This window comes from Anomaloglossus baeobatrachus, chromosome 6 (assembly GCF_048569485.1).
Source record: "Anomaloglossus baeobatrachus isolate aAnoBae1 chromosome 6, aAnoBae1.hap1, whole genome shotgun sequence".
Classification (NCBI taxonomy): domain Eukaryota; kingdom Metazoa; phylum Chordata; class Amphibia; order Anura; family Aromobatidae; genus Anomaloglossus; species Anomaloglossus baeobatrachus.
In genome coordinates, this window is record NC_134358.1 from 45429490 (window position 1) to 45450596 (window position 21107).

General features: G+C 48.6%; 1 protein-coding gene across 2 annotated transcripts in view; it reads left to right on the forward strand.

Annotated features, from left to right (window-relative positions):
* Positions 1-21107, forward strand: part of FAM91A1 (family with sequence similarity 91 member A1) — a 194358-nt gene that overhangs the window by 59900 nt on the left and 113351 nt on the right. Inside the window, exons 10-14 of one of the 2 annotated variants that reach the window (XM_075352899.1) lie at positions 11090-11128; positions 11688-11800; positions 15198-15316; positions 15679-15788; positions 17575-17661. In XM_075352899.1, coding sequence (XP_075209014.1) covers positions 11090-11128; positions 11688-11800; positions 15198-15316; positions 15679-15788; positions 17575-17661 — 468 coding nt within the window. Of the gene's footprint in view, positions 1-11089; positions 11129-11687; positions 11801-15197; positions 15317-15675; positions 15789-17574; positions 17662-21107 lie in introns of both variants that reach the window. The other variant, XM_075352898.1, reaches the window with a different exon arrangement.

Below are 21107 nucleotides of genomic sequence, written 5' to 3' on the forward strand. Positions count from 1 at the left end.
ACTATGAGACAGGTTAGGAAACCAACGTCCGCCAAGATCTACCACAGGACGTGGAAAAATTTCCTGTCGTGGTGCTCTGCTCGGGGTTTTTCTCCCTGGCCTTTTGCCTTGCCCATTTTTCTGTCCTTCCTTCAATCTGGACTGGAAATGGGTTTGTCGCTCGGCTCCCTTAAGGGACAAGTCTCAGCGCTCTCTGTGTTTTTTCCAGTAGCGCCTAGCCAGACTTCCACAGGTATGCACGTTCCTGCAGGGGGTTGTCACATCGTTCATCCTTACAAGCGGCCGTTAGAACCCTGGGATCTGAACGGGGTGCTGATGGTTCTTCAGAAACCACCATTCGATCCAATAAGGGATATTTCTTTCTCACGCCTTTCGCAGAAAGTGATTTTCCTAGTAGCAGTCACTTCACTTCGGAGAGTGTCTGAGCTAGCAATGTTGTCGTGCAAAGCCCCTTTCCTGGTGTTCACCAGGACAAGGTGGTTCTGCGTCCGGTTCTGGAATTTCTCCCAAGGGTGGTACCCCCCTTTCATCTCAATCAGGATATCTCCTTACCCTCTTTTTGTCATCATCCAGTTCACCAATGTGAAAAGGATTTGCACTGGTTAGATCTGGTGAGAGCACTCAGGCTCTACATTTCTCGTACGGCGCCCCTGCGCCGCTCGGATGCACTCTTTGTCCTTGTCGCTGGCCAGCGTAAAGGGTCACAGGCTTCCAAATCAACCCTGGCCCGGTGGATCAAGGAACCAATTCTCGAAGCTTACCGGGCTGCCGGTTCCCTCAGGGCTCTAGGCCCATTCTACCAGAGCCGGGGGCGCGTCCTGGGCTTTGAGGCACCAGGCTACGGGTCAGCAGGTGTGTCAGGCGGCTACCTGGTCGAGCCTGCACACTTTCACGAAACACTATCAGGTGCATACCTATGCTTCGGCGGATGCCAGCCTAGGTAGACGAGTCCTTCAGGCGGCGGTTGCCCACCTGTAGGAAGAGGCCGTTTTACGGCTCTATTACGAGGTATTATTTTACCCACCCAGGGATTGCTTTTGGACATCCCAATTGTCTTGGTCTCCCAATAGAGCGACAAAGAAGAAGGGAATTTTGTTTACTTACCGTAAATTCCTTTTCTTCTAGCTCTAATTGGGAGACCCAGCACCCGCCCCTGTTTTTTTGTGTACACATGTTGTTCATGTTGTTTGGTTTCAGTTCTCCGATATTCCTTCGGATTGAATCTACTTTACACCAGTTTATAATCTTTTCCTCCTTCTTGCTTTTGCACCAAAACTGAGGAGCCCGTGGGAGCACGGGGGGTGTATAGGCAGAAGGGGAGGGGCTTAACACTTTTTAGTGTAATACTTTGTGCGGCCTCCGGAGGCATAGCCTATACACCCAATTGTCTGGGTCTCCCAATTAGAGCTAGAAGAAAAGGAATTTACGGTAAGTAAACAAAATTCCCTTCTTTCCCAGGCATTGCAGGAAATCAAATATTTAGCAAATTTATATTGATTTGAAACACAAATATAGAAGATTTCAGAACATATAATCTCTACAGCATATATGTGTTCACCTTGTATTTTCAGGATCATAATAACAAATAACACCGGATCCATTATTCACAATAGGTGATGTCACAGCTCACCTTCTCCTCCTGTACAATGACTTGATAACACCTCTATATACAGTAGATAACACAGGATCCACCATTCACAATATGTAATATCACAGCTCACCTCCTACTGTACAATAATGCCCATATATACAGTAGATAACTTAGGATCCACCAATCACAATAGGTGATGTCACAGCTCACCTCCTCCTCCTGTACAATCATTGGTCATGAAAAGGATCCAGCATTCACAGTGTGATGTCACAGCTCACCTCCTCCTGTACAATAATCTTTACTCAGATTAGAGCATGCTTATGTGACGCCCCAGGGCAATGGGATACTCAGTCCTGGGCGTGGGGTGAACAGGGGAGTTGTGGTCGCAGCCGATGCCCGGCTCCGTGACCCCGGGGGTCAATCCAAAAAAGGGTGAAAAAAAAAAATATATAAAAGTAAAATAAATAAAAGTTTTTGACTTTGCCACTTGCGGGTTGCGGCTTTTTTGTAGGGGGCGCTGCTGCGTGATCTTCCTGGGGCGGGTAATATAATGCAGCTCAGGTGTTCTGACCTTCCGCAGGTAGAGCTAGGCCCCGGAAGAGGATGATGGTGGATGTAGTGTGCGGTGTAAGCTGATGATGCACCAAGGTAGAAGGGATTCAAGCCACACACTGCAGTTTAAACTGTTTTTCTTTATCGTTCCTATGGGAGACCCAGACCATGGGTGTATAGCTACTGCCTCCGGAGGACACACAAAGTTACTACACTCAAAACGTGTAGCTCCTCCCTCCCAGTATATACACCCCCTGCTAGCCAGTCCTAGCCAGTTTTTTGCTTTGTGTCAGGAGAGATCACACACACACATGCATCCTTTTTTGATTTTCATTTTTTCTACAGATTTGGAAGAAAAGCGGGTCCACTGGACCCCCGGCATGTCCCTTCACACCCCCCTGGCGGCGGTGCTGTTAAGGTTGATTCAGGGCAAGAGCCCTTCATGCCGCGCTCCTTCACCATCCCATGCTGGGGCTCTGGCTTGAAATGGGAGCCAACACGGTTCTCACTGCTTTGCAGGAGACCGGCCTCCATCCGCAGCCCTTTGACAGGACCCTGCTGGACGGAGCACTGGACCCCCACCCCACCAGGGACTGGACCCTGTGTCTCAAAGCTAAGTATAGAGACGTTATTCAGAGGGTCCTTCTGCAATGTGGGGCACTTTATTAGGGGGACAGTGTTTGACTTTGATAATGCTGCTTGTACTGTGTTTCCGGCCGGTTCCACTGTTTTTTTCTGTGTACCGCGCCGATGATGCCTGATTTTCGGCCGCATGTTTAACTCTAGGCCCCGGCTTCGGCCGCGGCCTAGTTTCGTCTCGTTCCCCTGCATGTCAGTCATGCAGGGGGACGCTGCAGCACCGCCCGCCGGCCGCTCTGCACAGGGGAGGACACTCCTTGTTGAGGAGATGATTCCCTCCCCTGTACATTTCTTAGCCCTCCGATTCCCGCTCCTTGGTTAACCCCCGCCCTCCCCCCTCACTCTAGCGCCATTTTCTCAGCGTTCTTAGTACGCTGATCGGCGCTGGCTGCTCTGCAGTGCAGAGGGAGTGAATACCTGGCTGGGGGTCCAGGCTTGGAACCTGGGGGGGCACTCACAGCGGCCTGACAAGTCACAACCTCTGGTTATATACTATCAGGGCATCGTGAAGGAGTTAATTCTTTATTATAGAACCTCCTCCTCAGCAGCATGTCTCACTAGGAGCAGAGCTCCAAGGCTGTACACTACATGTTCTGCATGTAAGCTCATATTGCCTGAACCGGCACAGACCCATACTGTCATGGTTCTTAGGTGGTGGTGCCTCAGCCTGGAGTCTCCCCAGGCTGAACCCCTGTCTTGTGTTTTCTACACATTCTAGACAGAGCCCCCCACCTCTGCAGCAGGTCTCACAGAGCGAGGCTGCAGGCTGTTTTTTATTATCCACTGCTGGTAGTCTCGTACGGCTGTACCGAGCTCATAACAGCTGTGGCCCCTCAGCTTGGAGCCTCATGCATGGTCCCTCCAGCTGCTCCGGGTTCGGTGGCTGACCCCTGGGGGAATCTCTTTTTCCAGGGGTCGGCTGTCCCGGCATCCCCTGAGCATGCAACCCCCTTCTCAGGGCGTTTTCTGCTTGCTCAGCAAAGCTCACAGACCCCGTCCTCCTGACAGGGAGACGCAGGGTCCCCTGTCCTCCCCGTCCCGCAGCTCCGATACGAGCTGACCCACTGGACGAGGAGGATGTCTCTATCAGGGGCTCGGACGCTGCTTTACGTACTTTGATCCGTCCGTAGATGACGAGGATGCGATTGATTAGATTGCGTCCATTATATTGGACCTCCATCCGCCTGTATCAGGGGAGTATTCCCCGCTGGCAAAAAGGCATCAGTATACCTTTAACAAGACGAGGAGTGTGTTCCTCAACCACTCCAGTTTTCAACCCGCTGCGTCCAAGCCCGCAGCCTGTCCTGCAGATCCCACAGCGGGGTTCTGCTGCCTGTCTCCCCCTCCCATCAGAGGTGGTCAAGGAGTGTACTCATTCGCCAAGCGTGGCCATTCCGGTGTCCAGACTTTCAGCCCGGATAGTTGTATCAGTGGCTGACGGCACCTCTATAAGGATCCCACGGTACATTAACTTTGTACTGGACCTCAATCCGCCGGAGTTACCTTATCTAGGTGAACACAACGTGTGTTCCTTAACCACGCAGTTGTCAGGCCCCTGTAACCAGCCCAGGGTCCGCTCTGACAGTCGCTTCCCATGAAGCGTGATTCTGAGGACTGGGTTTCCCCCGTCCACCAATGATGGTCAAGAGGTGGGCTCATTCACCTCAGGTGGCTCAGCCCGGACCGTTATGTCAGTGGCTGATGGCTCCTCAGAGGAGATGCATTCCCTCACAGGGACTCTATGCCCAAGACGGTTGCCTGAACCTCCAGACTTCAGTCTTTCCATCCTCTGCCAAGTCTGCCATGCTGGACACCGCACAGCGGTGGTTTTGGCTACTTTCCTCGCTATCCGCAGGTGTGGCTTCGGCAATGGAAGGCAGATGCCTCTATAGAGGTTCCTTGCTGGGCTCCCCTTTGGTGGGACCAGTCTCTTCGGAACCAACTAGATGAAATTTAGGAAGCTCTCGGCGACGAGAGTTCTTCCTTGCCACAAACCTAAACCAGGGCAGGAATCAGTTGAGGTTTCGGTGGTTTCCGTTCCTCCTTCTGATCGTCCTCTAGCTCGGCCTTAGTTCATAGAACCAAATGGCTTGAAGCTGCGTCTTCAGAAGACCGCAGGAGACTCGGAGTCAGCTTCCTCCGAGCTATCTGGCCACGCCAACCACCTCCTTGGTCGGTGGCAGGCTCTCTCCACTTGGCGACGTATGGTTCTACCACGTCTCCGTTCAGTGGGGGCGAGTTTATATCTCCCATGGCTACAGGATGGAATTCTGTCCCCCCGCCAAACAGATTTTTTCTGTCAACTTCTCCCGGCTCCAAGGCCGCCGCCTTCTCACAGGCCGTGGCATTTCTTGCAGGCCAACGGAGTAATTGTTCCGGTTCCCGACTGGGAACGGTTCTGAGATTTTTGCTTAAATCTATTTCTAGTCCCCGAAGAGGGCGGTGCCTTCCGATCTGGATCTTTAGCTTTTCAAGCATGGTCAGGTGTGGCGTTTTCACATGGAGTCTCGGTCTTGTTCCGTGTGTTTTTCACCGGATCAATCAAGAACCCAAGGAGATTCCCTAGCAGCCATCGGCATCAGGGATGCCTTTCGGCAAGGATCAATCGCAGTTTCACACCAGCGTTGACTACGTTTTGCCATCGGAGTGGTCCAATTCGTGGCTCTTCCCTTTGGGTTAGCCACGGCCCCTCGAGTATTCTCCTTGGGGCTGCTGTGATTAGGGTCCTGCACCCCTAGGGGTTGGCAGTGATCGTTTGCCCTGGACGGTTTTCTTCTCGGGGTTTCATCCAGCGCAGACTCTTAGTAGAATACTTCGCTTACTCTCGCCACTCTAATCTATTCGGGTGGCTTGTCATTCTGTCCAGGTCCACTCTGACTTCGCACCAGAGGTTTTCAGGGACGCAATTCGAGACTCTGTCGGCACTTGTGAAGCTGCTCTTAGTCGATCAGTAGTCCCTCCGGGTCGACGTCGTTCTATCAGACACCAAATAAGGTGCTGGTCAGACGGTGGCGTCAATGGAAGCGATGCCTTGCCCAGTTTCTCCTGCGTCCTCTGAGACTGGAGGGTTTCCGCTGTACACGCGACCTCCCTCCTTCTCGGAGTGGTGGCTTCGCCACTGACCAGGGGCTCCTTGCAGTGGTGGTTTCGGCCACTCTGTCTCAGGGATGCTCCTTCCTAGCCCCGTCCCGGGTGATCCTCACCAGGGTGCTGGTCTTTCCGCCTTGGGAGCAGTATATCTCCACCGTGGAGCGCAGGGCGCTTGGACTCTGTCCGATTCAGCCCTCTGGTTCAATGTGCTGGAAATCAGAGCTGTATTTCTAGCTCTCTAAGCCTTCACCATCTGTTGGCGGCTAGGCACATTCGAGCCAGTCGGACAACGTGACAGCGTTTTCCTACATCAACTTCCAGGGCGGGACATTCAGCCGTCTGGCAATCTTGGCGGCTCATCATTCTTCAGTGGACAAGGGACTCCTAGTCCACCATATCCGCAGCCCACATCCTAGATGTGAAAACTGCGAGGCAGACTATTTCAGCTGTCCAACCGTGGTCCATTGCGGTAGGCACACTGGTTCATGTTTGATCCCAGCTTCGTCTCTACCTCTTGCCCAGAGTCCTGCGCAAGATCAGTTAAGGGGGCCGTCGGGTCATTCTCATTCTCCAGACTGACCCAGGCAGGCTTGGTACCCTAACCTGCTCCTTCTGTCCGTTGGATTGCCATGGCATCTTCCGGACCGTTCAGACCTTTTCTCAAAAGGGTCCGTTTTTTCCGTCAGAATTCTGGATTCTCAGATTGACGGCGTAGATCTTGAGTCCTGGATCTTGGCGACTTCTGGTATCCTTCCTGAAGTCATCTCCGCTATGACTCGAGCTTCAAAGTGTCCTTTGACCTTTTTAGCCTTGCCGACCCTCCTGTCTCTTTCACAGTCCGGTTTACAGCTAGGACTATCCCTCATAAGGGACAGGTCTCGGCTCTGTCAGTATGTGCCAGCGGCGTATCGTCCGGCTGGCTCCGGTGCGCTCCTTTCAGGGCGCATCTCACATTATTCCGCCTTTCCTGCGGCCTATGGAGCCCTGGGACCTTAATCCGGTCCTCCCGGTTCCCGGAAACCCCCCTTTGCGCCTCTTATGGAGGTTTCTTTGTTTCATCTTTCACAGAAAGTAGTCTTCTAGTGGCTATAATTTCCCGCCAGAGAGTTCTAGCTGTACTCTCTCGGAGTCACCCCCTTCTTGGCCTTTTGCATCAAGACAAGGTGGTCTCCGTCCGACTCCGGACTTTTTTCCCTGAGGTGGTTACTGCTTCCACCTTATCCGGGGCAATTTTCCTGCCTTCCTTTTGTCCGGCTCCTGTTCATCGTTTGGGAAAGCGTTGCATATCCTGGATCTGGTGCGGGCGCTCCGGATCTATGTGTCTTGCACCGCCGTTATTAGGCAGTGCACCTCTCTCTGGTGCTGACCGCTAGTCAGCGTAGCGGTCTCTCGGCATCTAAGCCGACCCTGGGTCGTTGGCTTAGGTCGGCCATTTCCGAGGCCCAACAAGTGTACTCAAGTGCCTTCCCCGCCGGGGATCAGAGCACATTTGATCAGACCTGTCGGTGCCTTTTGGGCTTTCAGGCTCCAGGCTACGGCTCAGTAGGTCTGTCAGACTGCAGCTCGAATTAGTCTGCATACTTTTTTCGAAGCTCTATCCAAGCCATGCTTATGCTTTGGCAGACGCGGGCTTAGGCAGACGCATCTTTCAGGCGTCTGTCGCCCATTTGTGAAGTTAGGTTTTGCCTGCTTCTCAGTTGTCTGTTTATTCCCACCCATGGACTGCTTTGGAACGTCCCATGGTCTGGGTCTCCCATAGGAACGATAAAGAAAAAGAGAATTTTGTTTACTTACCGTAAATTCTTTTTCTTATAGTTCCGTCATGGGAGACCCAGCACCCTCCCTATTGCCTGTTGGCAGGTTTCTTGTTCCGGTGTCTTCACCGGCTGTTATTGTTGTAGACAGAGGTTCCGGTTCCTCCGGTTTTTACTCTGTCTCTTCTTGTGGGTGGATGTCCTCCTTCAGCTTTTGCACTAAACTGGCTAGGACTGGCTAGCAGGGGGTGTATATACTGGGAGGGAGGAGCTACACGTTTTGAGTGTAGTAACTTTGTGTTTCCTCCGGAGGCAGTAGCTATACACCCATGGTCTGGGTCTCCCATGACGGAACTATAAGAAAAAGAATTTACGGTAAGTAAACAAAATTCTCTTTTTTACTCGCTGTTCTGGTACCAGTGCCCGGGTGGTGCTGGTTTTCAGGTGTTCCCTCTTTGTTCCCAGTGCCAGTTAGTGACCTGTTGAGCTGTCCTCCGTGCACACGTTGGTTTTTGGTGGGTCCCCGTGGCATAAAGCTTCCTGCGATCCCCTCTGTTTCACAGTCTTTACCCGTATAGCAGGCAGCCTGGACAATTTAATGGACTGGACTCCTGTCCCCAGGTGCTTTGCTCCTGACACTCAGGTTGGTGAGGGACCCTGAGGATCCCCTCACCTGGCAGATTTAACAGGTAGCTTGAAGCGTACTCCCGTTCAAGGGTTCTGATCCCCGCCTGTGCTGGATTCTGTGAATCCTGGTCCCGCACTTCTCTGGTAACCCTTGGTTGTGTAGAGCTGCCACGCCCCAGGCCCATGGGATACTTGGTTCCGGGTAGTGGATAATGGGGAACACCGTCACAGGTGGCCGTGCCCGGTTTCGTGACCTGGGGGCGCTCGGTAACAGGGTTATTTTGTATGTCACTCGTGACGCCACTGGCGGGTTGTGGTAATAAGATGTCCTGTCGCTGCTGTGGTTTTAGGGACAGATGGTATAGCAGCAGGGGTGTTCGCGCTCTCTGCCAGTAAGGGCTTAAGTCCCATGTAGGTGTGCTGCGCCTTGTGGTGCGCCAGTAACAGACACTACACAGTTCTTGCAGATTAACCGGTCTTTACTCACTGGATGTTTTAAGTGCAGTTTGGCACGGCTGGTCAACAGACTTTCTTTTGTCCCGGTGCTGACGTGAGTCCCAGTTGAGCCCTCCATGCACTTGCAGAGCTGATGGTCCCCTTACCTGAAGCTGTTGGTGATCTGCGGTGCTCCACTCCTTTGTTTTTCCGTGCCCAGTATGACAGGCCTCGCGGTCCCTTGCGGGGTAGGCTACTTCTCGATGCCCTCTCCCGGGTCCTATATATGAGGCTGTGTCCCTGAGCCTATGGGTAGTGTGGTACCCTGGAAGTCACCACACACGGCTGGATCAGCAGACCGCCTGGAGCTGTTGTCTACTCTGGGGTCCTGTACCCCGTCATGCGTAGTACTTGGGATCTTCTGTCTACCCTCAGGCTACTACCTCCTAGGCGCCCTTTGGGGTCTCCTCACAATCCTTACACCCCTCTCACTCCTTCAACCGTTGTTTTTTCCTCTGCCTAGCAACCCCTGTCACTTCCCACAAGCCACGCCCCTTCCCCAGGCTAACAGCTAAGGGATTGGTTCTCACATCTGACCACTGTTATCCTGTGTGTAAGGTGTTGGTTGTCAGCAGAGGGCGTTCCAGAAAGCCTTAGGACCCTACAGACCACTTGGGGTAGCATACCTCAGGGTGCTGCAGTTCCTTGAGCACTGGTTCCTTACTCCACAGCAACCCTTCTCTTTTTAGCTTCAGTTCTAACACCCATGACGACTGTCCTAAAACCCTTCACTTCCCCCTTTCTCTCAATTCTGACTCTCTGAGTCTCTCTCCAACCACAACTGACTTTTCTCCTCCCACCAAATCCCCACCTAGCAACTAGCCCCGCCCCATTTTGTCTCTCCCTAGCAGATTGGATGCTTACCAACAAATAGGTGGCCATCCTTTTGAATCTGTCTCTAGGCAGTTTTCCCAGGTTTGACATGGGGTTTAGTGTATGTGTGATTGTGCTGGTGTGTTTACCGACACCGGTATTCCAAGGTTTGGGTTGTCCACAGGTTACATATTTTGTGGCACCTGATACCTCAGGGGTGCTACACTTAGATTATACTCCTATACAAACAAGGTCTGGCAAAATGATTACCCTGACTTTGCAAAGGCATTTGATACTGTACCACATAATAGCCTTATAGTAAAGCTCCAGAAGCAAGGACTGGGGGAAACTATATGCGACTGGGTAAGGAATTGGCTAAAAGATAGGAAACAAAGAGTAGTCATAAGTGGTACATTCTCTAAATGGGCCATAGTCAGCAGTGGGGTGCCGCAGGGATCTGTGCTAGGACCAATTCTTTTTAATCTCTTTATGAATGACCTTGTGGATGGGATTGATAGTAAAGTGTCAGTCTTTGCCGATGACACCAAACTATGTAGGATATTAAAAACTGACCTTGATAGTACAATATTACAAAATGATCTGGATAAGATGTCAGAATGGGCAGATACTTGGCAAATGAGATTTAATGTTGATAAATGTAGAATAATGCACCTAGGACAGAGAAATCCTATTGCTGCGTATACATTAAATGGAAGTAAACTCGGGACCACAGAACAGGAGAAGGACTTGGGTATTCTCATTACAAATAAGCTGAGCAGCAGCACTCAATGTCAAGCAGCAGCTGCTAAAGCAAACAAGATTTTATGGCGTATAAAAAGAGAGATTAGATCCCGTGATCCCAACGTGTTGTTACCCCTCTATAAAATCACTTGTAAGGCCACATCTGGAATATGGGATCCAGTTTTGGGCTCCACAGTTTAAAAAAGACATTCAGAAGTTAGAGTCAGTTCAAAGGCGGCAACTAGACTATTACAAGGAATGGAGGCCTCCCATATGATGACAGGTTGAAAAAGTTAGATATGTTTAGCTTAGGAAAAAGACGTCTCAGAGGAGATCTCATTTATATGTATAAATACATGTGTGGTCAATATAAAGGACTGGCACATGACTTATTCCTTCCAAACACAATACTAAGGACCAGGGGGCATCACTGCGAGTGGCAGAAAAGCGATTCCGGCAGCTAAATAGGAAAGGGTTCTTTACAGTTAGAGCAGTCAGACTGTGGAATGCCGACCACAAGAGGTAGTAATGGCAGATACTATAACCGCTTTTATATCAGGGCTGAATGATTTCCACACTACACACAACATTGTTGGTTATAAGTGACTTTGTGACAAAATGTAGAACTGGTGGAGGAGGGGTGAACTAGATGGAGCGGGGGCTTTTTTTCAACCTAAGTATGTATAATGTCCACTATACGGCAGCCATACCTGGTGCTACTACTGAACCATCCCATAGAAGCCCGAGTTTAGCTGCACCCATCTAACCCTTTACTGTTCTTTTTCAGCTTGCAAATGTCTTGGAGATCGACTTGTCTTTAGTAAAGGTACGGGAACCAACGTCTTAAACTTCCACAGTTATCCTTTTTTTTTTTTTTTTTATTTAATTTGCAAGTAAATAAAGTTAAAAACCTGCTTTAACAGCAGCTACGAGGCGAACATGAAGTTGTATCCTCCCTGCAGCCGCTTTCTTCCAGTCATTACGGCGGTTCAGGGAGCGATAACAATCAGTGTACACTATCCTGTGAGTGCGGCTGTAATCTCTCCCAGGGGCTCTGACAGCCTGCATCAGTTTTTTGTTTCTGTGTACAGCTTCCTGCTCCACACCAATGACTGGAAGCAATCAGCTGCAGGGAGGACATAACTTAATTTTCTCCCTGATATGTCAGGTTCCCTTTAAGAGCAGAATTTGCTCTGTATGTGTTGTCTTAGTCCCTTTACAGCGGGAGGTTTTGCTCCAGAGCTGTTCTTCCGGCTGTAAATTAGGGAGAAGTTATTATAACCACTGTTGTTGTCGGAGTGCACAGCTCTAAAGAGATTGGCTGTGAAATTCTATATGAAATGGATCCGGCAGATGTGATGTGTTTTTCTTTTTTTCGTCTCCAGAATGCGGTGTCCATGTATTGCCGCTTGGGATTTGCCATTAAAAAGGGACAAGTGATCAATCCCGATCAGCTGCACCCATCATGGAGGAACGTGCCGTCTGTGAACCGACTTAAGTAAATCTTCTCAGACTTTTCCCTTTTACATTAGTCACTAAACCTTTGCGGTATTTCTCGATATGTTGTAGGTGCATTAATTCTACACTGATCAGTGGAGGTCTGGGTCCTGAACGTGACCCGCTCCCCCATCGATTACTCAGAAGACTCCTGCCCCAGCGGCGTACAGATTCTGTAGGAAGTCATATGCTCTAAAACCTTATAAGCCTGGACCCACCGCGCAGGTCTTTGAAGCCTCCGGCGGCCATTGTGACCCATTAGCACCTCTGTGTCTGTGGCATCAAAAGGACTAATCCTGCAAGACTGCCCTGTTGGGATGTCACTGGGCGTTTAGCAGGAACAGCAGGTGCTGGCACATTGAATCTTCAGTTGTTTGCAATCAAATAACTTGGAATATATAGATAGATATCCGGTCCTGCTTCTGCCCGTACGGTGTTTGACCCAGCCTGTCTGACTATTCCTCACATACCCTGCAGTTCTGCCTCTCAGCTGTGCTGATTAGGCAGTGCATGAGAACGCTGTGCATTTCCTTCCTGGTTCTCATTGCTCTGTGTAGTGTCGTCTGCTGCAGAGCTCTGGCTCCCCCTGGTGGCAGCATTACACTATCTATATCTATATCTATATCTCTATATCTATCTATATCTCTATATCTATCTATATCTCTATCTATCTAGATATAGATATAGAGAGATAGAGATATAGATAGATATAGATAGTGTAATGCTGCCACCAGGGGGAGCCAGAGCTCTGCAGCAGACGACACTACACCGAGCAATGAGAACCAGGAAGGAAATGCACAGCGTTCTCATGCACTGCCTAATCAGCACAGCTGAGAGGCAGAACTGCAGGGTATGTGAGGAATAGTCAGACAGGCTGGGTCAAACACCGTACGGGCAGAAGCAGGACCGGAGGAGCGAGCAGAAGCGAAGTCAAAGTCAGGCTAAGGTCAGTACCGGAGGAAGGAACCGAGTGGGGAAATAGGAGGGGGGACACAGGACAGGAGGGACGACCAGGGGACAGAACACAGACAAGGGCACGGCGGCACAGGAACAGACAGATAGAGATCTCTCTCTCTCTCTCTCTCTCTCTCTCTCTCTCTCTCTCTCTCTCTCTCTCTTTATTTATATATATATATATATATATATATATATATATATATATATATATATATATATATATATATATCTATATATCTCTCTCCTATCCCAATATGAAGCAGACATAATAATATTAGCAACTACCTCCATTTAGAAATGAAAAAAACAAGAGCCAGCACTAAATGTGCACTACAGCGCTAAAAATTCCAAGCTGTACTTATTATTAAAATTTGAGATTTTTGGCAAAATATTGCAATTTCTTGAGCCTACCCCGCCACGTCACGGCAAATCTCTTTGGGGCAATTTTCATATGTGAGGCCTGTATGGCACATTTTATATAAAAATATTTTAGAGTAGGACTGCCCTAATGAGATTTGCCGTGACGTGGCGGGGTAGGCTCAAGAAAGTGCAATTTTTTTTTTTGCCAAAAATCTCAAAATTTTAATAAGTACAGTTTGGAATTTTTAGTGCACATTTAGTGCTGGCTTTATTATTTTTTTTTTTCCTCCAATTAGAAATGTAGTATAGTTTTCCTGATTAGCTCTGTCTCTTTACCTCATGTGCAGGGCATTGCAGCTTAGGTATCCATGGTTACGACCACTGGCCACTAACTTTCACTATTTGAGTGATTGCAACCATGGATACCCTAAGCTACAATGCCCTGCACATGAGGTAAGTGACATGGCTAATCAAGAGAACCATACTACATTTCTAATTGGAGGTATTTGCTAATATTATTATTACACCTACTACATGTTGGGGTAAAATATTGGAGATGTAAATAACACTATAAATGGTAAAATATTGTCTGCCTGAAATCACCACTAGGTGGCGCCCTTGTCAAATAGATATTACTGAGTTTAGCTGTAGTAAAATCCATATTTCATGAGGTTCCTCTGGCAGCAAAAGTTTCATCACATGAAGGGAATCTGTCAGCAGGTTTTTGCTACCTCATCTGAGGCCATCATGATGATAGAAAAGAGATAATGAATCCAATGATGTATCACTTAGATTATTGGCTGCAACAGTTCTTTTAGAACGAGTTTTTAGATTTTGTAGCAGAGGTCAAAGTTGGAGTGCTAATAGGAAACAATCTGCAAAAACGGTGAAGCCCACCAGAAGGGGAGTATAGGATTAGGGACAGGGGACTTGGGTTTAAAGAACCATTATGCTGGTAAAAAAAAAACCAAACCGCTGGAATGGTGCTTTAACACTTTTACAACATCCGCCATACATGTACTGCACATGTCGGGAGCGGGTGTATGGAATGGGCTCATGGGGTGCAATCCTCATATTCGGCACGTAATGGCTGTGTATTACAGCTAGGACCTTCGGCTAACAATTGCGAATGGAGTGGAGCCCCGCTTGTGTTTATTTACCTGTTAAATCCCATAGACGAACTCTGACAGCAACATTTAAAACGCGCTGGCATGGGGGTGTGCCATTTTAATCTTCCATCGGCGCACCTGTGACATATACGAGTTGGTGAGGAGTTGGTGTAACAGCAGGGGGGTCTGTAAAGACCGCTGTGCTTGTCATTACAGCTCTCCTCTGAAACCTGTCAGTGGCCGGGCTTCAAAGGAGACTGTGATTTTCACCATCTGCTGCAATGTACTGTATATGTCATGATTTATTCTTGGCTCAGCTGATACAGGCCACGTTAGAGGGGTTAATTCCTCCTGCCTCGTTCCGGAGGTCAGGCCACTATATTTTGGCACTGCACCTAAGGAGGTATGCCAGTGATTTTCTGGCTCTGCTGCATTCTGTTTGGGAGTGACTAGTTGTCTGCCCGCCGTGTTCCCCTGCCCTGCCCCCTCGCCCTGCCCCCTCCTCCTGCCCTGCCGCGTTCTCCTGACTAGTTGTTGACCTGCTCTGTTCTCTGTCCTGTCAGTGTCTGTCCATTCCCCGTCAGCATACCTTATTTTCCATTCCTGTCCCCTTCCCTGTCCTCCCCGCTTCTGAGCTCTTGACTTCCCGGCTATCGACTCTTTGCTTCCACCTGACTACGTCTTGCTTCTTTCTTGTGTACTAATGAGACCTCCATGTTATGATCCGGCGTTCAGACTGTTCTACCGCCCTCTAGTGGTCTACCTGCTAACTACCTTCCCAGGTAGTTCCAGGAGTCTTCTCTGTACTACGTGACAATATGTATACAGCACAAGTGATCAGATGATCTCAGGTCTTAGTCCCATAAGGAGACTATTAGAAACAGTGAAAAACACAAAACGTTGTAAACAATTTGCGCATAGTAGTGCCCCCGCTCATCACTAGCACTAATACGTGCACCTTCTGATGTGCAGGACCACATTGGATCCACAGAAGATGCTGCTTTCTTGGGAGAGCACGGAAAGCAAAAGTCCTGTCCAAGATCTGTTGTCTTCAGCTACCGACACCGACACCAACAGCCAGGACGACGCAGGTAACACAGACCCTACGTGGAGGGACTGAAGCCTCTTCTGTATGTTACTGTTCATGGACAGGTCAGAATATATTGGGGGGGGGGGTGGGGGGCAGAAAGGGCAAAGAGCCGTGCCATAGACAGTGAATGAGGGGGTGTCTGCATTTACGGCCACCTCTCCATTTAAATGTAACTTTTCACAGCCCGTTCTCAGGATTTATTGGGGTTTCCAGCAGATGGACCCCAACCGATCAGCAACTTGGGACAACTCCTTTTAGGTCTAAAACAAACAGAAAAGTTATATCCACTACCAACACTGTTCTATCTATAATGATGTTCCCTATCTTTTTTTTTTTTTTTTTCTTTCTCTCGTTCGCTAGCAGAGACATCCAGTGTCAGCAGCCTGAACCTAACGAGTGGGCACACCAAGCGCATCGCCTTCTTGTTTGACTCCACTCTCACGGCCTTCCTCATGATGGGTAATTTATCACCGGTAAGGCCATGTTCACATTGTCTGTCCCCCCACCCCCCAAAAAAAATAAATGAAATATTGCCGCAATCTTTGAAAACCTGTGAAAAAAAAATAAAAACTACACAGACAAAAGTAAACAGCAGCACTGTGTAAGCTTGAATGCCAACATAGACTATATGACATTTAAACTGCTTTAATGCTGTATGGAATATACTTAATAATAAGAATATGCTTAGTGCAAAAATTGACCAATCCATGTGAGCCCATCAACCACGGCAAGGTGATCTTTCTTTGATTGGAACCTAACATTATGTTTCTCCTGGGCTAAAAGTCTAAAAATATATGGGTAGGTAGGATCTGACACTAATTTAAAACCACCCTGGGGCTGATGGCAGAAGAACACAGTCAGAATAGGAGGCGGTGACAGGTTACCTTGCCGCGGTTGATGGGCTCACATGAAATGGCCAATTTCTCCTTTAGGCCTTGTTCACACACTGCGTTTTTACCCGTGTTTTTAGAGATTTCTTGAGAAAATGGTTGTAACCTTTCTGCAGACATTCCCCAGCACAACCTATGGGGAAAAAAATAGCCATGTGCATACTGCGTGCTTTTCTCAAGAACATTCCTTGTCACTTCTTTTCTGCAAGTACCTGCGTTTTTTGCCATAGATAATTGTAAAAAAAAAAAAAACGGAGGGGGCCAACCTGTGGGAAAACTGCACAAAAAACGCATGCGGTTTTCGGTGCGTTTTTTTGACTGCAAGTGCGCTAATCTATCAGACTCAAATTTCTTGAGAAAAATCTTTTTTCTAGTGTGAACAGAGCCTTAAGCACCTTCATTTTAAGTATATTCCATATAGCCTTAATTAGTCTGTTTTTGTATAGTTATAGCAGCTGGCATCTGTTCACACTTGCTATGTTCTATTTGGAGATGCAGTTTTTTGGGGCTTGTCTGGGGAGAACCTTAGGTTGCTGCAGATCTTTAATACCTTTTTTCCCTTTTAAGGCAGGATTTCCTCGCCGTGCAGCGTCACTTAGGCTTCTTTCACACTACGTTTTTTTAACATGCGTCATGAAGGTTTTTTTGCTGCAAAAGCGGATCCTGTTTTTGCAGAGAAAAACGCATGCAAACGCATGTGTTATTTTTCAGGATCCTGTGACTTGAAGTTTATGGGCGGGCATTGGAGTCATGTGATCGGGAGTGAGGGTAACTGAACGTGAGACTGGAAGCCAGCTTCTGACAGCTGCGGAGGCTCGTAACCAAGGTAAACATCGGGTAACTTGCTTGGATACCCGATATTTACCTTGGTTACGAGCGTCTGCTTCCTCACACGTGACCAAGGTAAACATCGGGTATCCAAGCAAGTTACCCGATGTTTACCTTGGTTACGAGCCTCCAGCTCTCGGGAGGGGGGGGGAGGGACTGATCACGGCAGGCTGTTTTTTGGGCATGCTCAGTAGAGCAAGCAGGATCCTGTCTATCAGCATGCCAGCGTTCACATGCGTTTGTGTGCAGTATAGTCAGGATCCAGCAATTTGCAGTATTTGGACGCAGCTCAAAAACGCTACAAGTAGCTTTTTTGAAACAAGTTAAAAAAACTGCAACTCGCTGGATCCTCACTATAACGCACGCAAGCGCAGGTGAACGCATGTTGACGCGAGTCCATTGCAAATGCATTGAAATGAAAACTCATTTGCACTGGATCCGTTTTTGCGTTAAAAAAACGTTCAGGACGCATGCTAAAAAAACTTAGTGTGAAAGCAGCCTTATACTTTCCCCGCTCTGTGGACTTTCTCTTCTGTTACAGAACCTGAAGAGCCATGCGGTGACCATGTTTGAAGTGGGCAAATTATCAGACGAGACCCTGGACAGTTTCCTGGTGGAATTAGAAAAGGTGCGCTGCCAATATATAGTCCGCCCAGCTCTGTATTATTAATGCAATTGTGTAAATTAGTAGCAAAACCATCACCCAGCGCGATCGGCTTCTGATGATACACTCGTGTTTCTCAAAATCTAAACACAACATGCTAAATAATAAATGCCAAGTAAGGCCCTCATTCAGACGCCCAAGCACGGATCGCTAAAGCACTCACCGGCCGCGGCTCTCCCAACCGGAGTGTGACCGCTTCATTTATTTCTATGGTGCGGTCACACTTTGGCCACTGGTCTCCTGACCTATCTGTGTAAAGAGGTCTGCGATCACACCGAAATCCACAGACGCCTGAATGAGCCTTAAAGGCTGTGTAGACTTTTGCCGCAGTTGTTCCATTACTCCCAATACATCTACAATGGAGTCAGTTTTGCCAAAATAAAACTTGAAATTTTATTGCAAATCGTTAAAACTTGAAGACAGGAGCCATATTACAAAACTGACGCGTTTGAGGCAGCAGTGCCCTTAACCCATTAACAGAGGACGTACCAATGTACGTAATAAATCATTAAGGGGTAATCACCGCCAGCTGGTGCAATGAGCCAGCTGAGATCCCCGCACATCTGCTGATTTGAACAGCAGACGTGTGCCTCGCAGGTGCAGGTGGATCCGCGATCCACCCGCGCCTGTTAACCCCCTAAAAATTGCACTGTCAAAATGTGACAGAGCTAAATGCCTGGAGCAGGAAACGTGCACCTACCCGCCGTCATCGAAAATGCCTGGCGCGGATAACGCGCACCTACCCGCCGCCATCGAAGTCCACATGACGTGATCATAGGGAGTTGATGGTTGCTATAATAGCACAATCATGTGATGACTCATGTCGCTATCATAACTCGCTGCCTGTAACAGAAAACAAGCATTTCTCCTGTGCTGAGCTGTGTACTCTGATCAGGAAAAATGAATGAGTGATCAGAATGCTGATCCTTATAGTCCCCTAGGGAGACTAGTAAAAAAAAAAAAAAAAAAATTTTAGGTTTCTATTTTTTTTTTTAAAAAAAATTAAAAGTTCAAATCGCACCCTATTGAAAAGTAAAGAGTTAAAAAAAAAAAAAAATGCCCGATCTAGCAAAATATAAAATAAATTAATCTGATCGGTAAACAAAAAAAAATTCCAAATGCCAAAATTACAATTTTTATTTTGGTCACAAATTTTGCATAAAATACAATAACAGGCGATCAAAACGTAGCATCTGCGCAAAAATGGTTCTACTAGAAAACGTCAGCTCGAGACGCAAAAAATAAGCCATCGCTGAGCCCAGGTCCCGAAAAATGAGAACGCTATGGGTTGCGGAAAATAGTGCAAAAAGTGTGCCATTTTTTGAGGAAAAACGTCAGAATTTTTTTTAACCCCTTTAGATAAAAGTAAACCTATACATTTTTGTTGTCTACGAACTTGCACCGACCTGAGACATCACACCAACACATCAGTATTACTATATAGTGAACGGTATGAATAAAACCTCCCCAAAACAATCATGCAATTGCACTTTTTTTTTGCAATTTTTCCGCAATTGAAATTTTTTTGCTCTTTCTTTTTCGCTCCTAATTGGGAGACCCAGACAATTGGGTGTATAGCTATTGCCTCCGGAGGCCACACAAAGTATTACACTTAAAAGTGTAAGGCCCCTCCCCTTCTGGCTATACACCCCCAGTGGGATCACTGGCTCACCAGTTTTGTGCTTTGTGCGAAGGAGGCAACACATCCACGCATAGCTCCACTGTTTAGTCAGCAGCAGCTGCTGACTATGTCGGATGGAAGAAAAGAGGGCCCATACTAGGGCCCCCAGCATGCTCCCTTCTCACCCCACTTCATGTCGGAGGTGTTTGTTAAGGTTGAGGTACCCATTGCGGGTACGGAGGCTGGAGCCCACATGCTGCTTCCTTCCCCATCCCTTTTTACAGGGCTCTGGGTGAAGTGGGATTCTATCGGTCTCCAGGCACTGAGACCGTGCTCCATCCACAGCCCCTGGTATCTGCTGGACATGGAGCGGAGTATCTTCAGGGACATGGCCCTGCTACATGGAGGTACTCTGTGTCCCTGTGGGGACCGCGCAGACACACGGCAGCACTGCTGGGTGTGTTAGTGCGCCAGGGACAGCGGCGCTGTCCGCACTAGTGCCATCGCACACCACAGCGTTGCTGGGTGTGTTAGTGTATTGGGTGACTACTGCGCTAACCGCCGCTGCCATTTTTATTTAAGGCGCCGCTGGGATTTGTGGTGCGCCGGGGACTTCCGCGCCGGCCAGCACTGATATGCCGGCCGCGCTTATTAACTCGAGTCCCCGGCTTCTGGGCCTAGTCTCCCTTCGTTACCACCCACAGGCCTGACAGTCAGGGTAGGGGCGTGACGCTGCATAGCACAGCAGCGCTGAGAGCTGGAGTATGTTTTGCATACTCCACCCCTCTCACTGTGTGCACTGTGAAACCGGATTCCCGCACTTTCTCAGGCACGCCCACGGCTTCCTTCTCTACAAGGACGCCGGCAGCCATTAGTGTCAGTTTCTGTACGATACAGAGACAAGTGTGGAAGACCCTGGCATTCTGATAGTCACACAATCGCTGCAACAGGCGTTAAGCAGCACCTGTGGTGCTAACCCCACTAGTGCAGAAGTGCACTTATAGATATGCTTGTACTATATACATTGCACTGTTTGGTCGCACGTTGTATATACCCTCCTGGATTGTGCGGAGGAGTTATCAGCATATTCTCTGTGTAAAACAAAGGTGCAGAACCACATGTTTTTCTATGCAGCCGGTACAGCATGTACGGCTATACGGCCGGCAGGTTACATAGACCCCCATTATATCCAACTCAGCCGGAGTCTCTGCTAATGGCCAGAGGATGAGGACGGTGTCTGCAGTATTTACTGACAGATTTTCTGAGACTATGGCTATGATACTAGAAGCCTAGCAGTCCGGACATGTCTCTCACAACATGGGCACTGTTGAATCATTGATCCATGGCCCCCCTCAGTGTGAACAACTAACAGCTCCGGGAATGTCACACGCATCCCAGAGTCACGGCTCTGCACAGACGTCAGTCCCAGACAGCCTAAGCGGGCTCACTATGAGCGGCCCTCGGTTTCATCAGGGTCCTAGCAGAAGGACTCTCTGTGTAATGAGGCGGAAGTAGCGGCTCAGGATTCTGATCCTGAGACCGCTCTCAATCTGGATACACCTAATGGTGACGCCATAGTGAATAATCTTATGGCGTCCATCAATAGAATGTTGGTTATTTCTCACCCAGCTCCTCCAGTGGAGGAGTCAGCTTCACGTATTTTTCTGGACCACTCTGCCTTCAGAGAGGCAGTCCAGGAACACCACACTTATCCAGATATGCGCTTCTCCAAACGGCTTAGGATACACGTTATCCCTGCCCCCTGACGTGGTCAAGGACTGGACCCAGT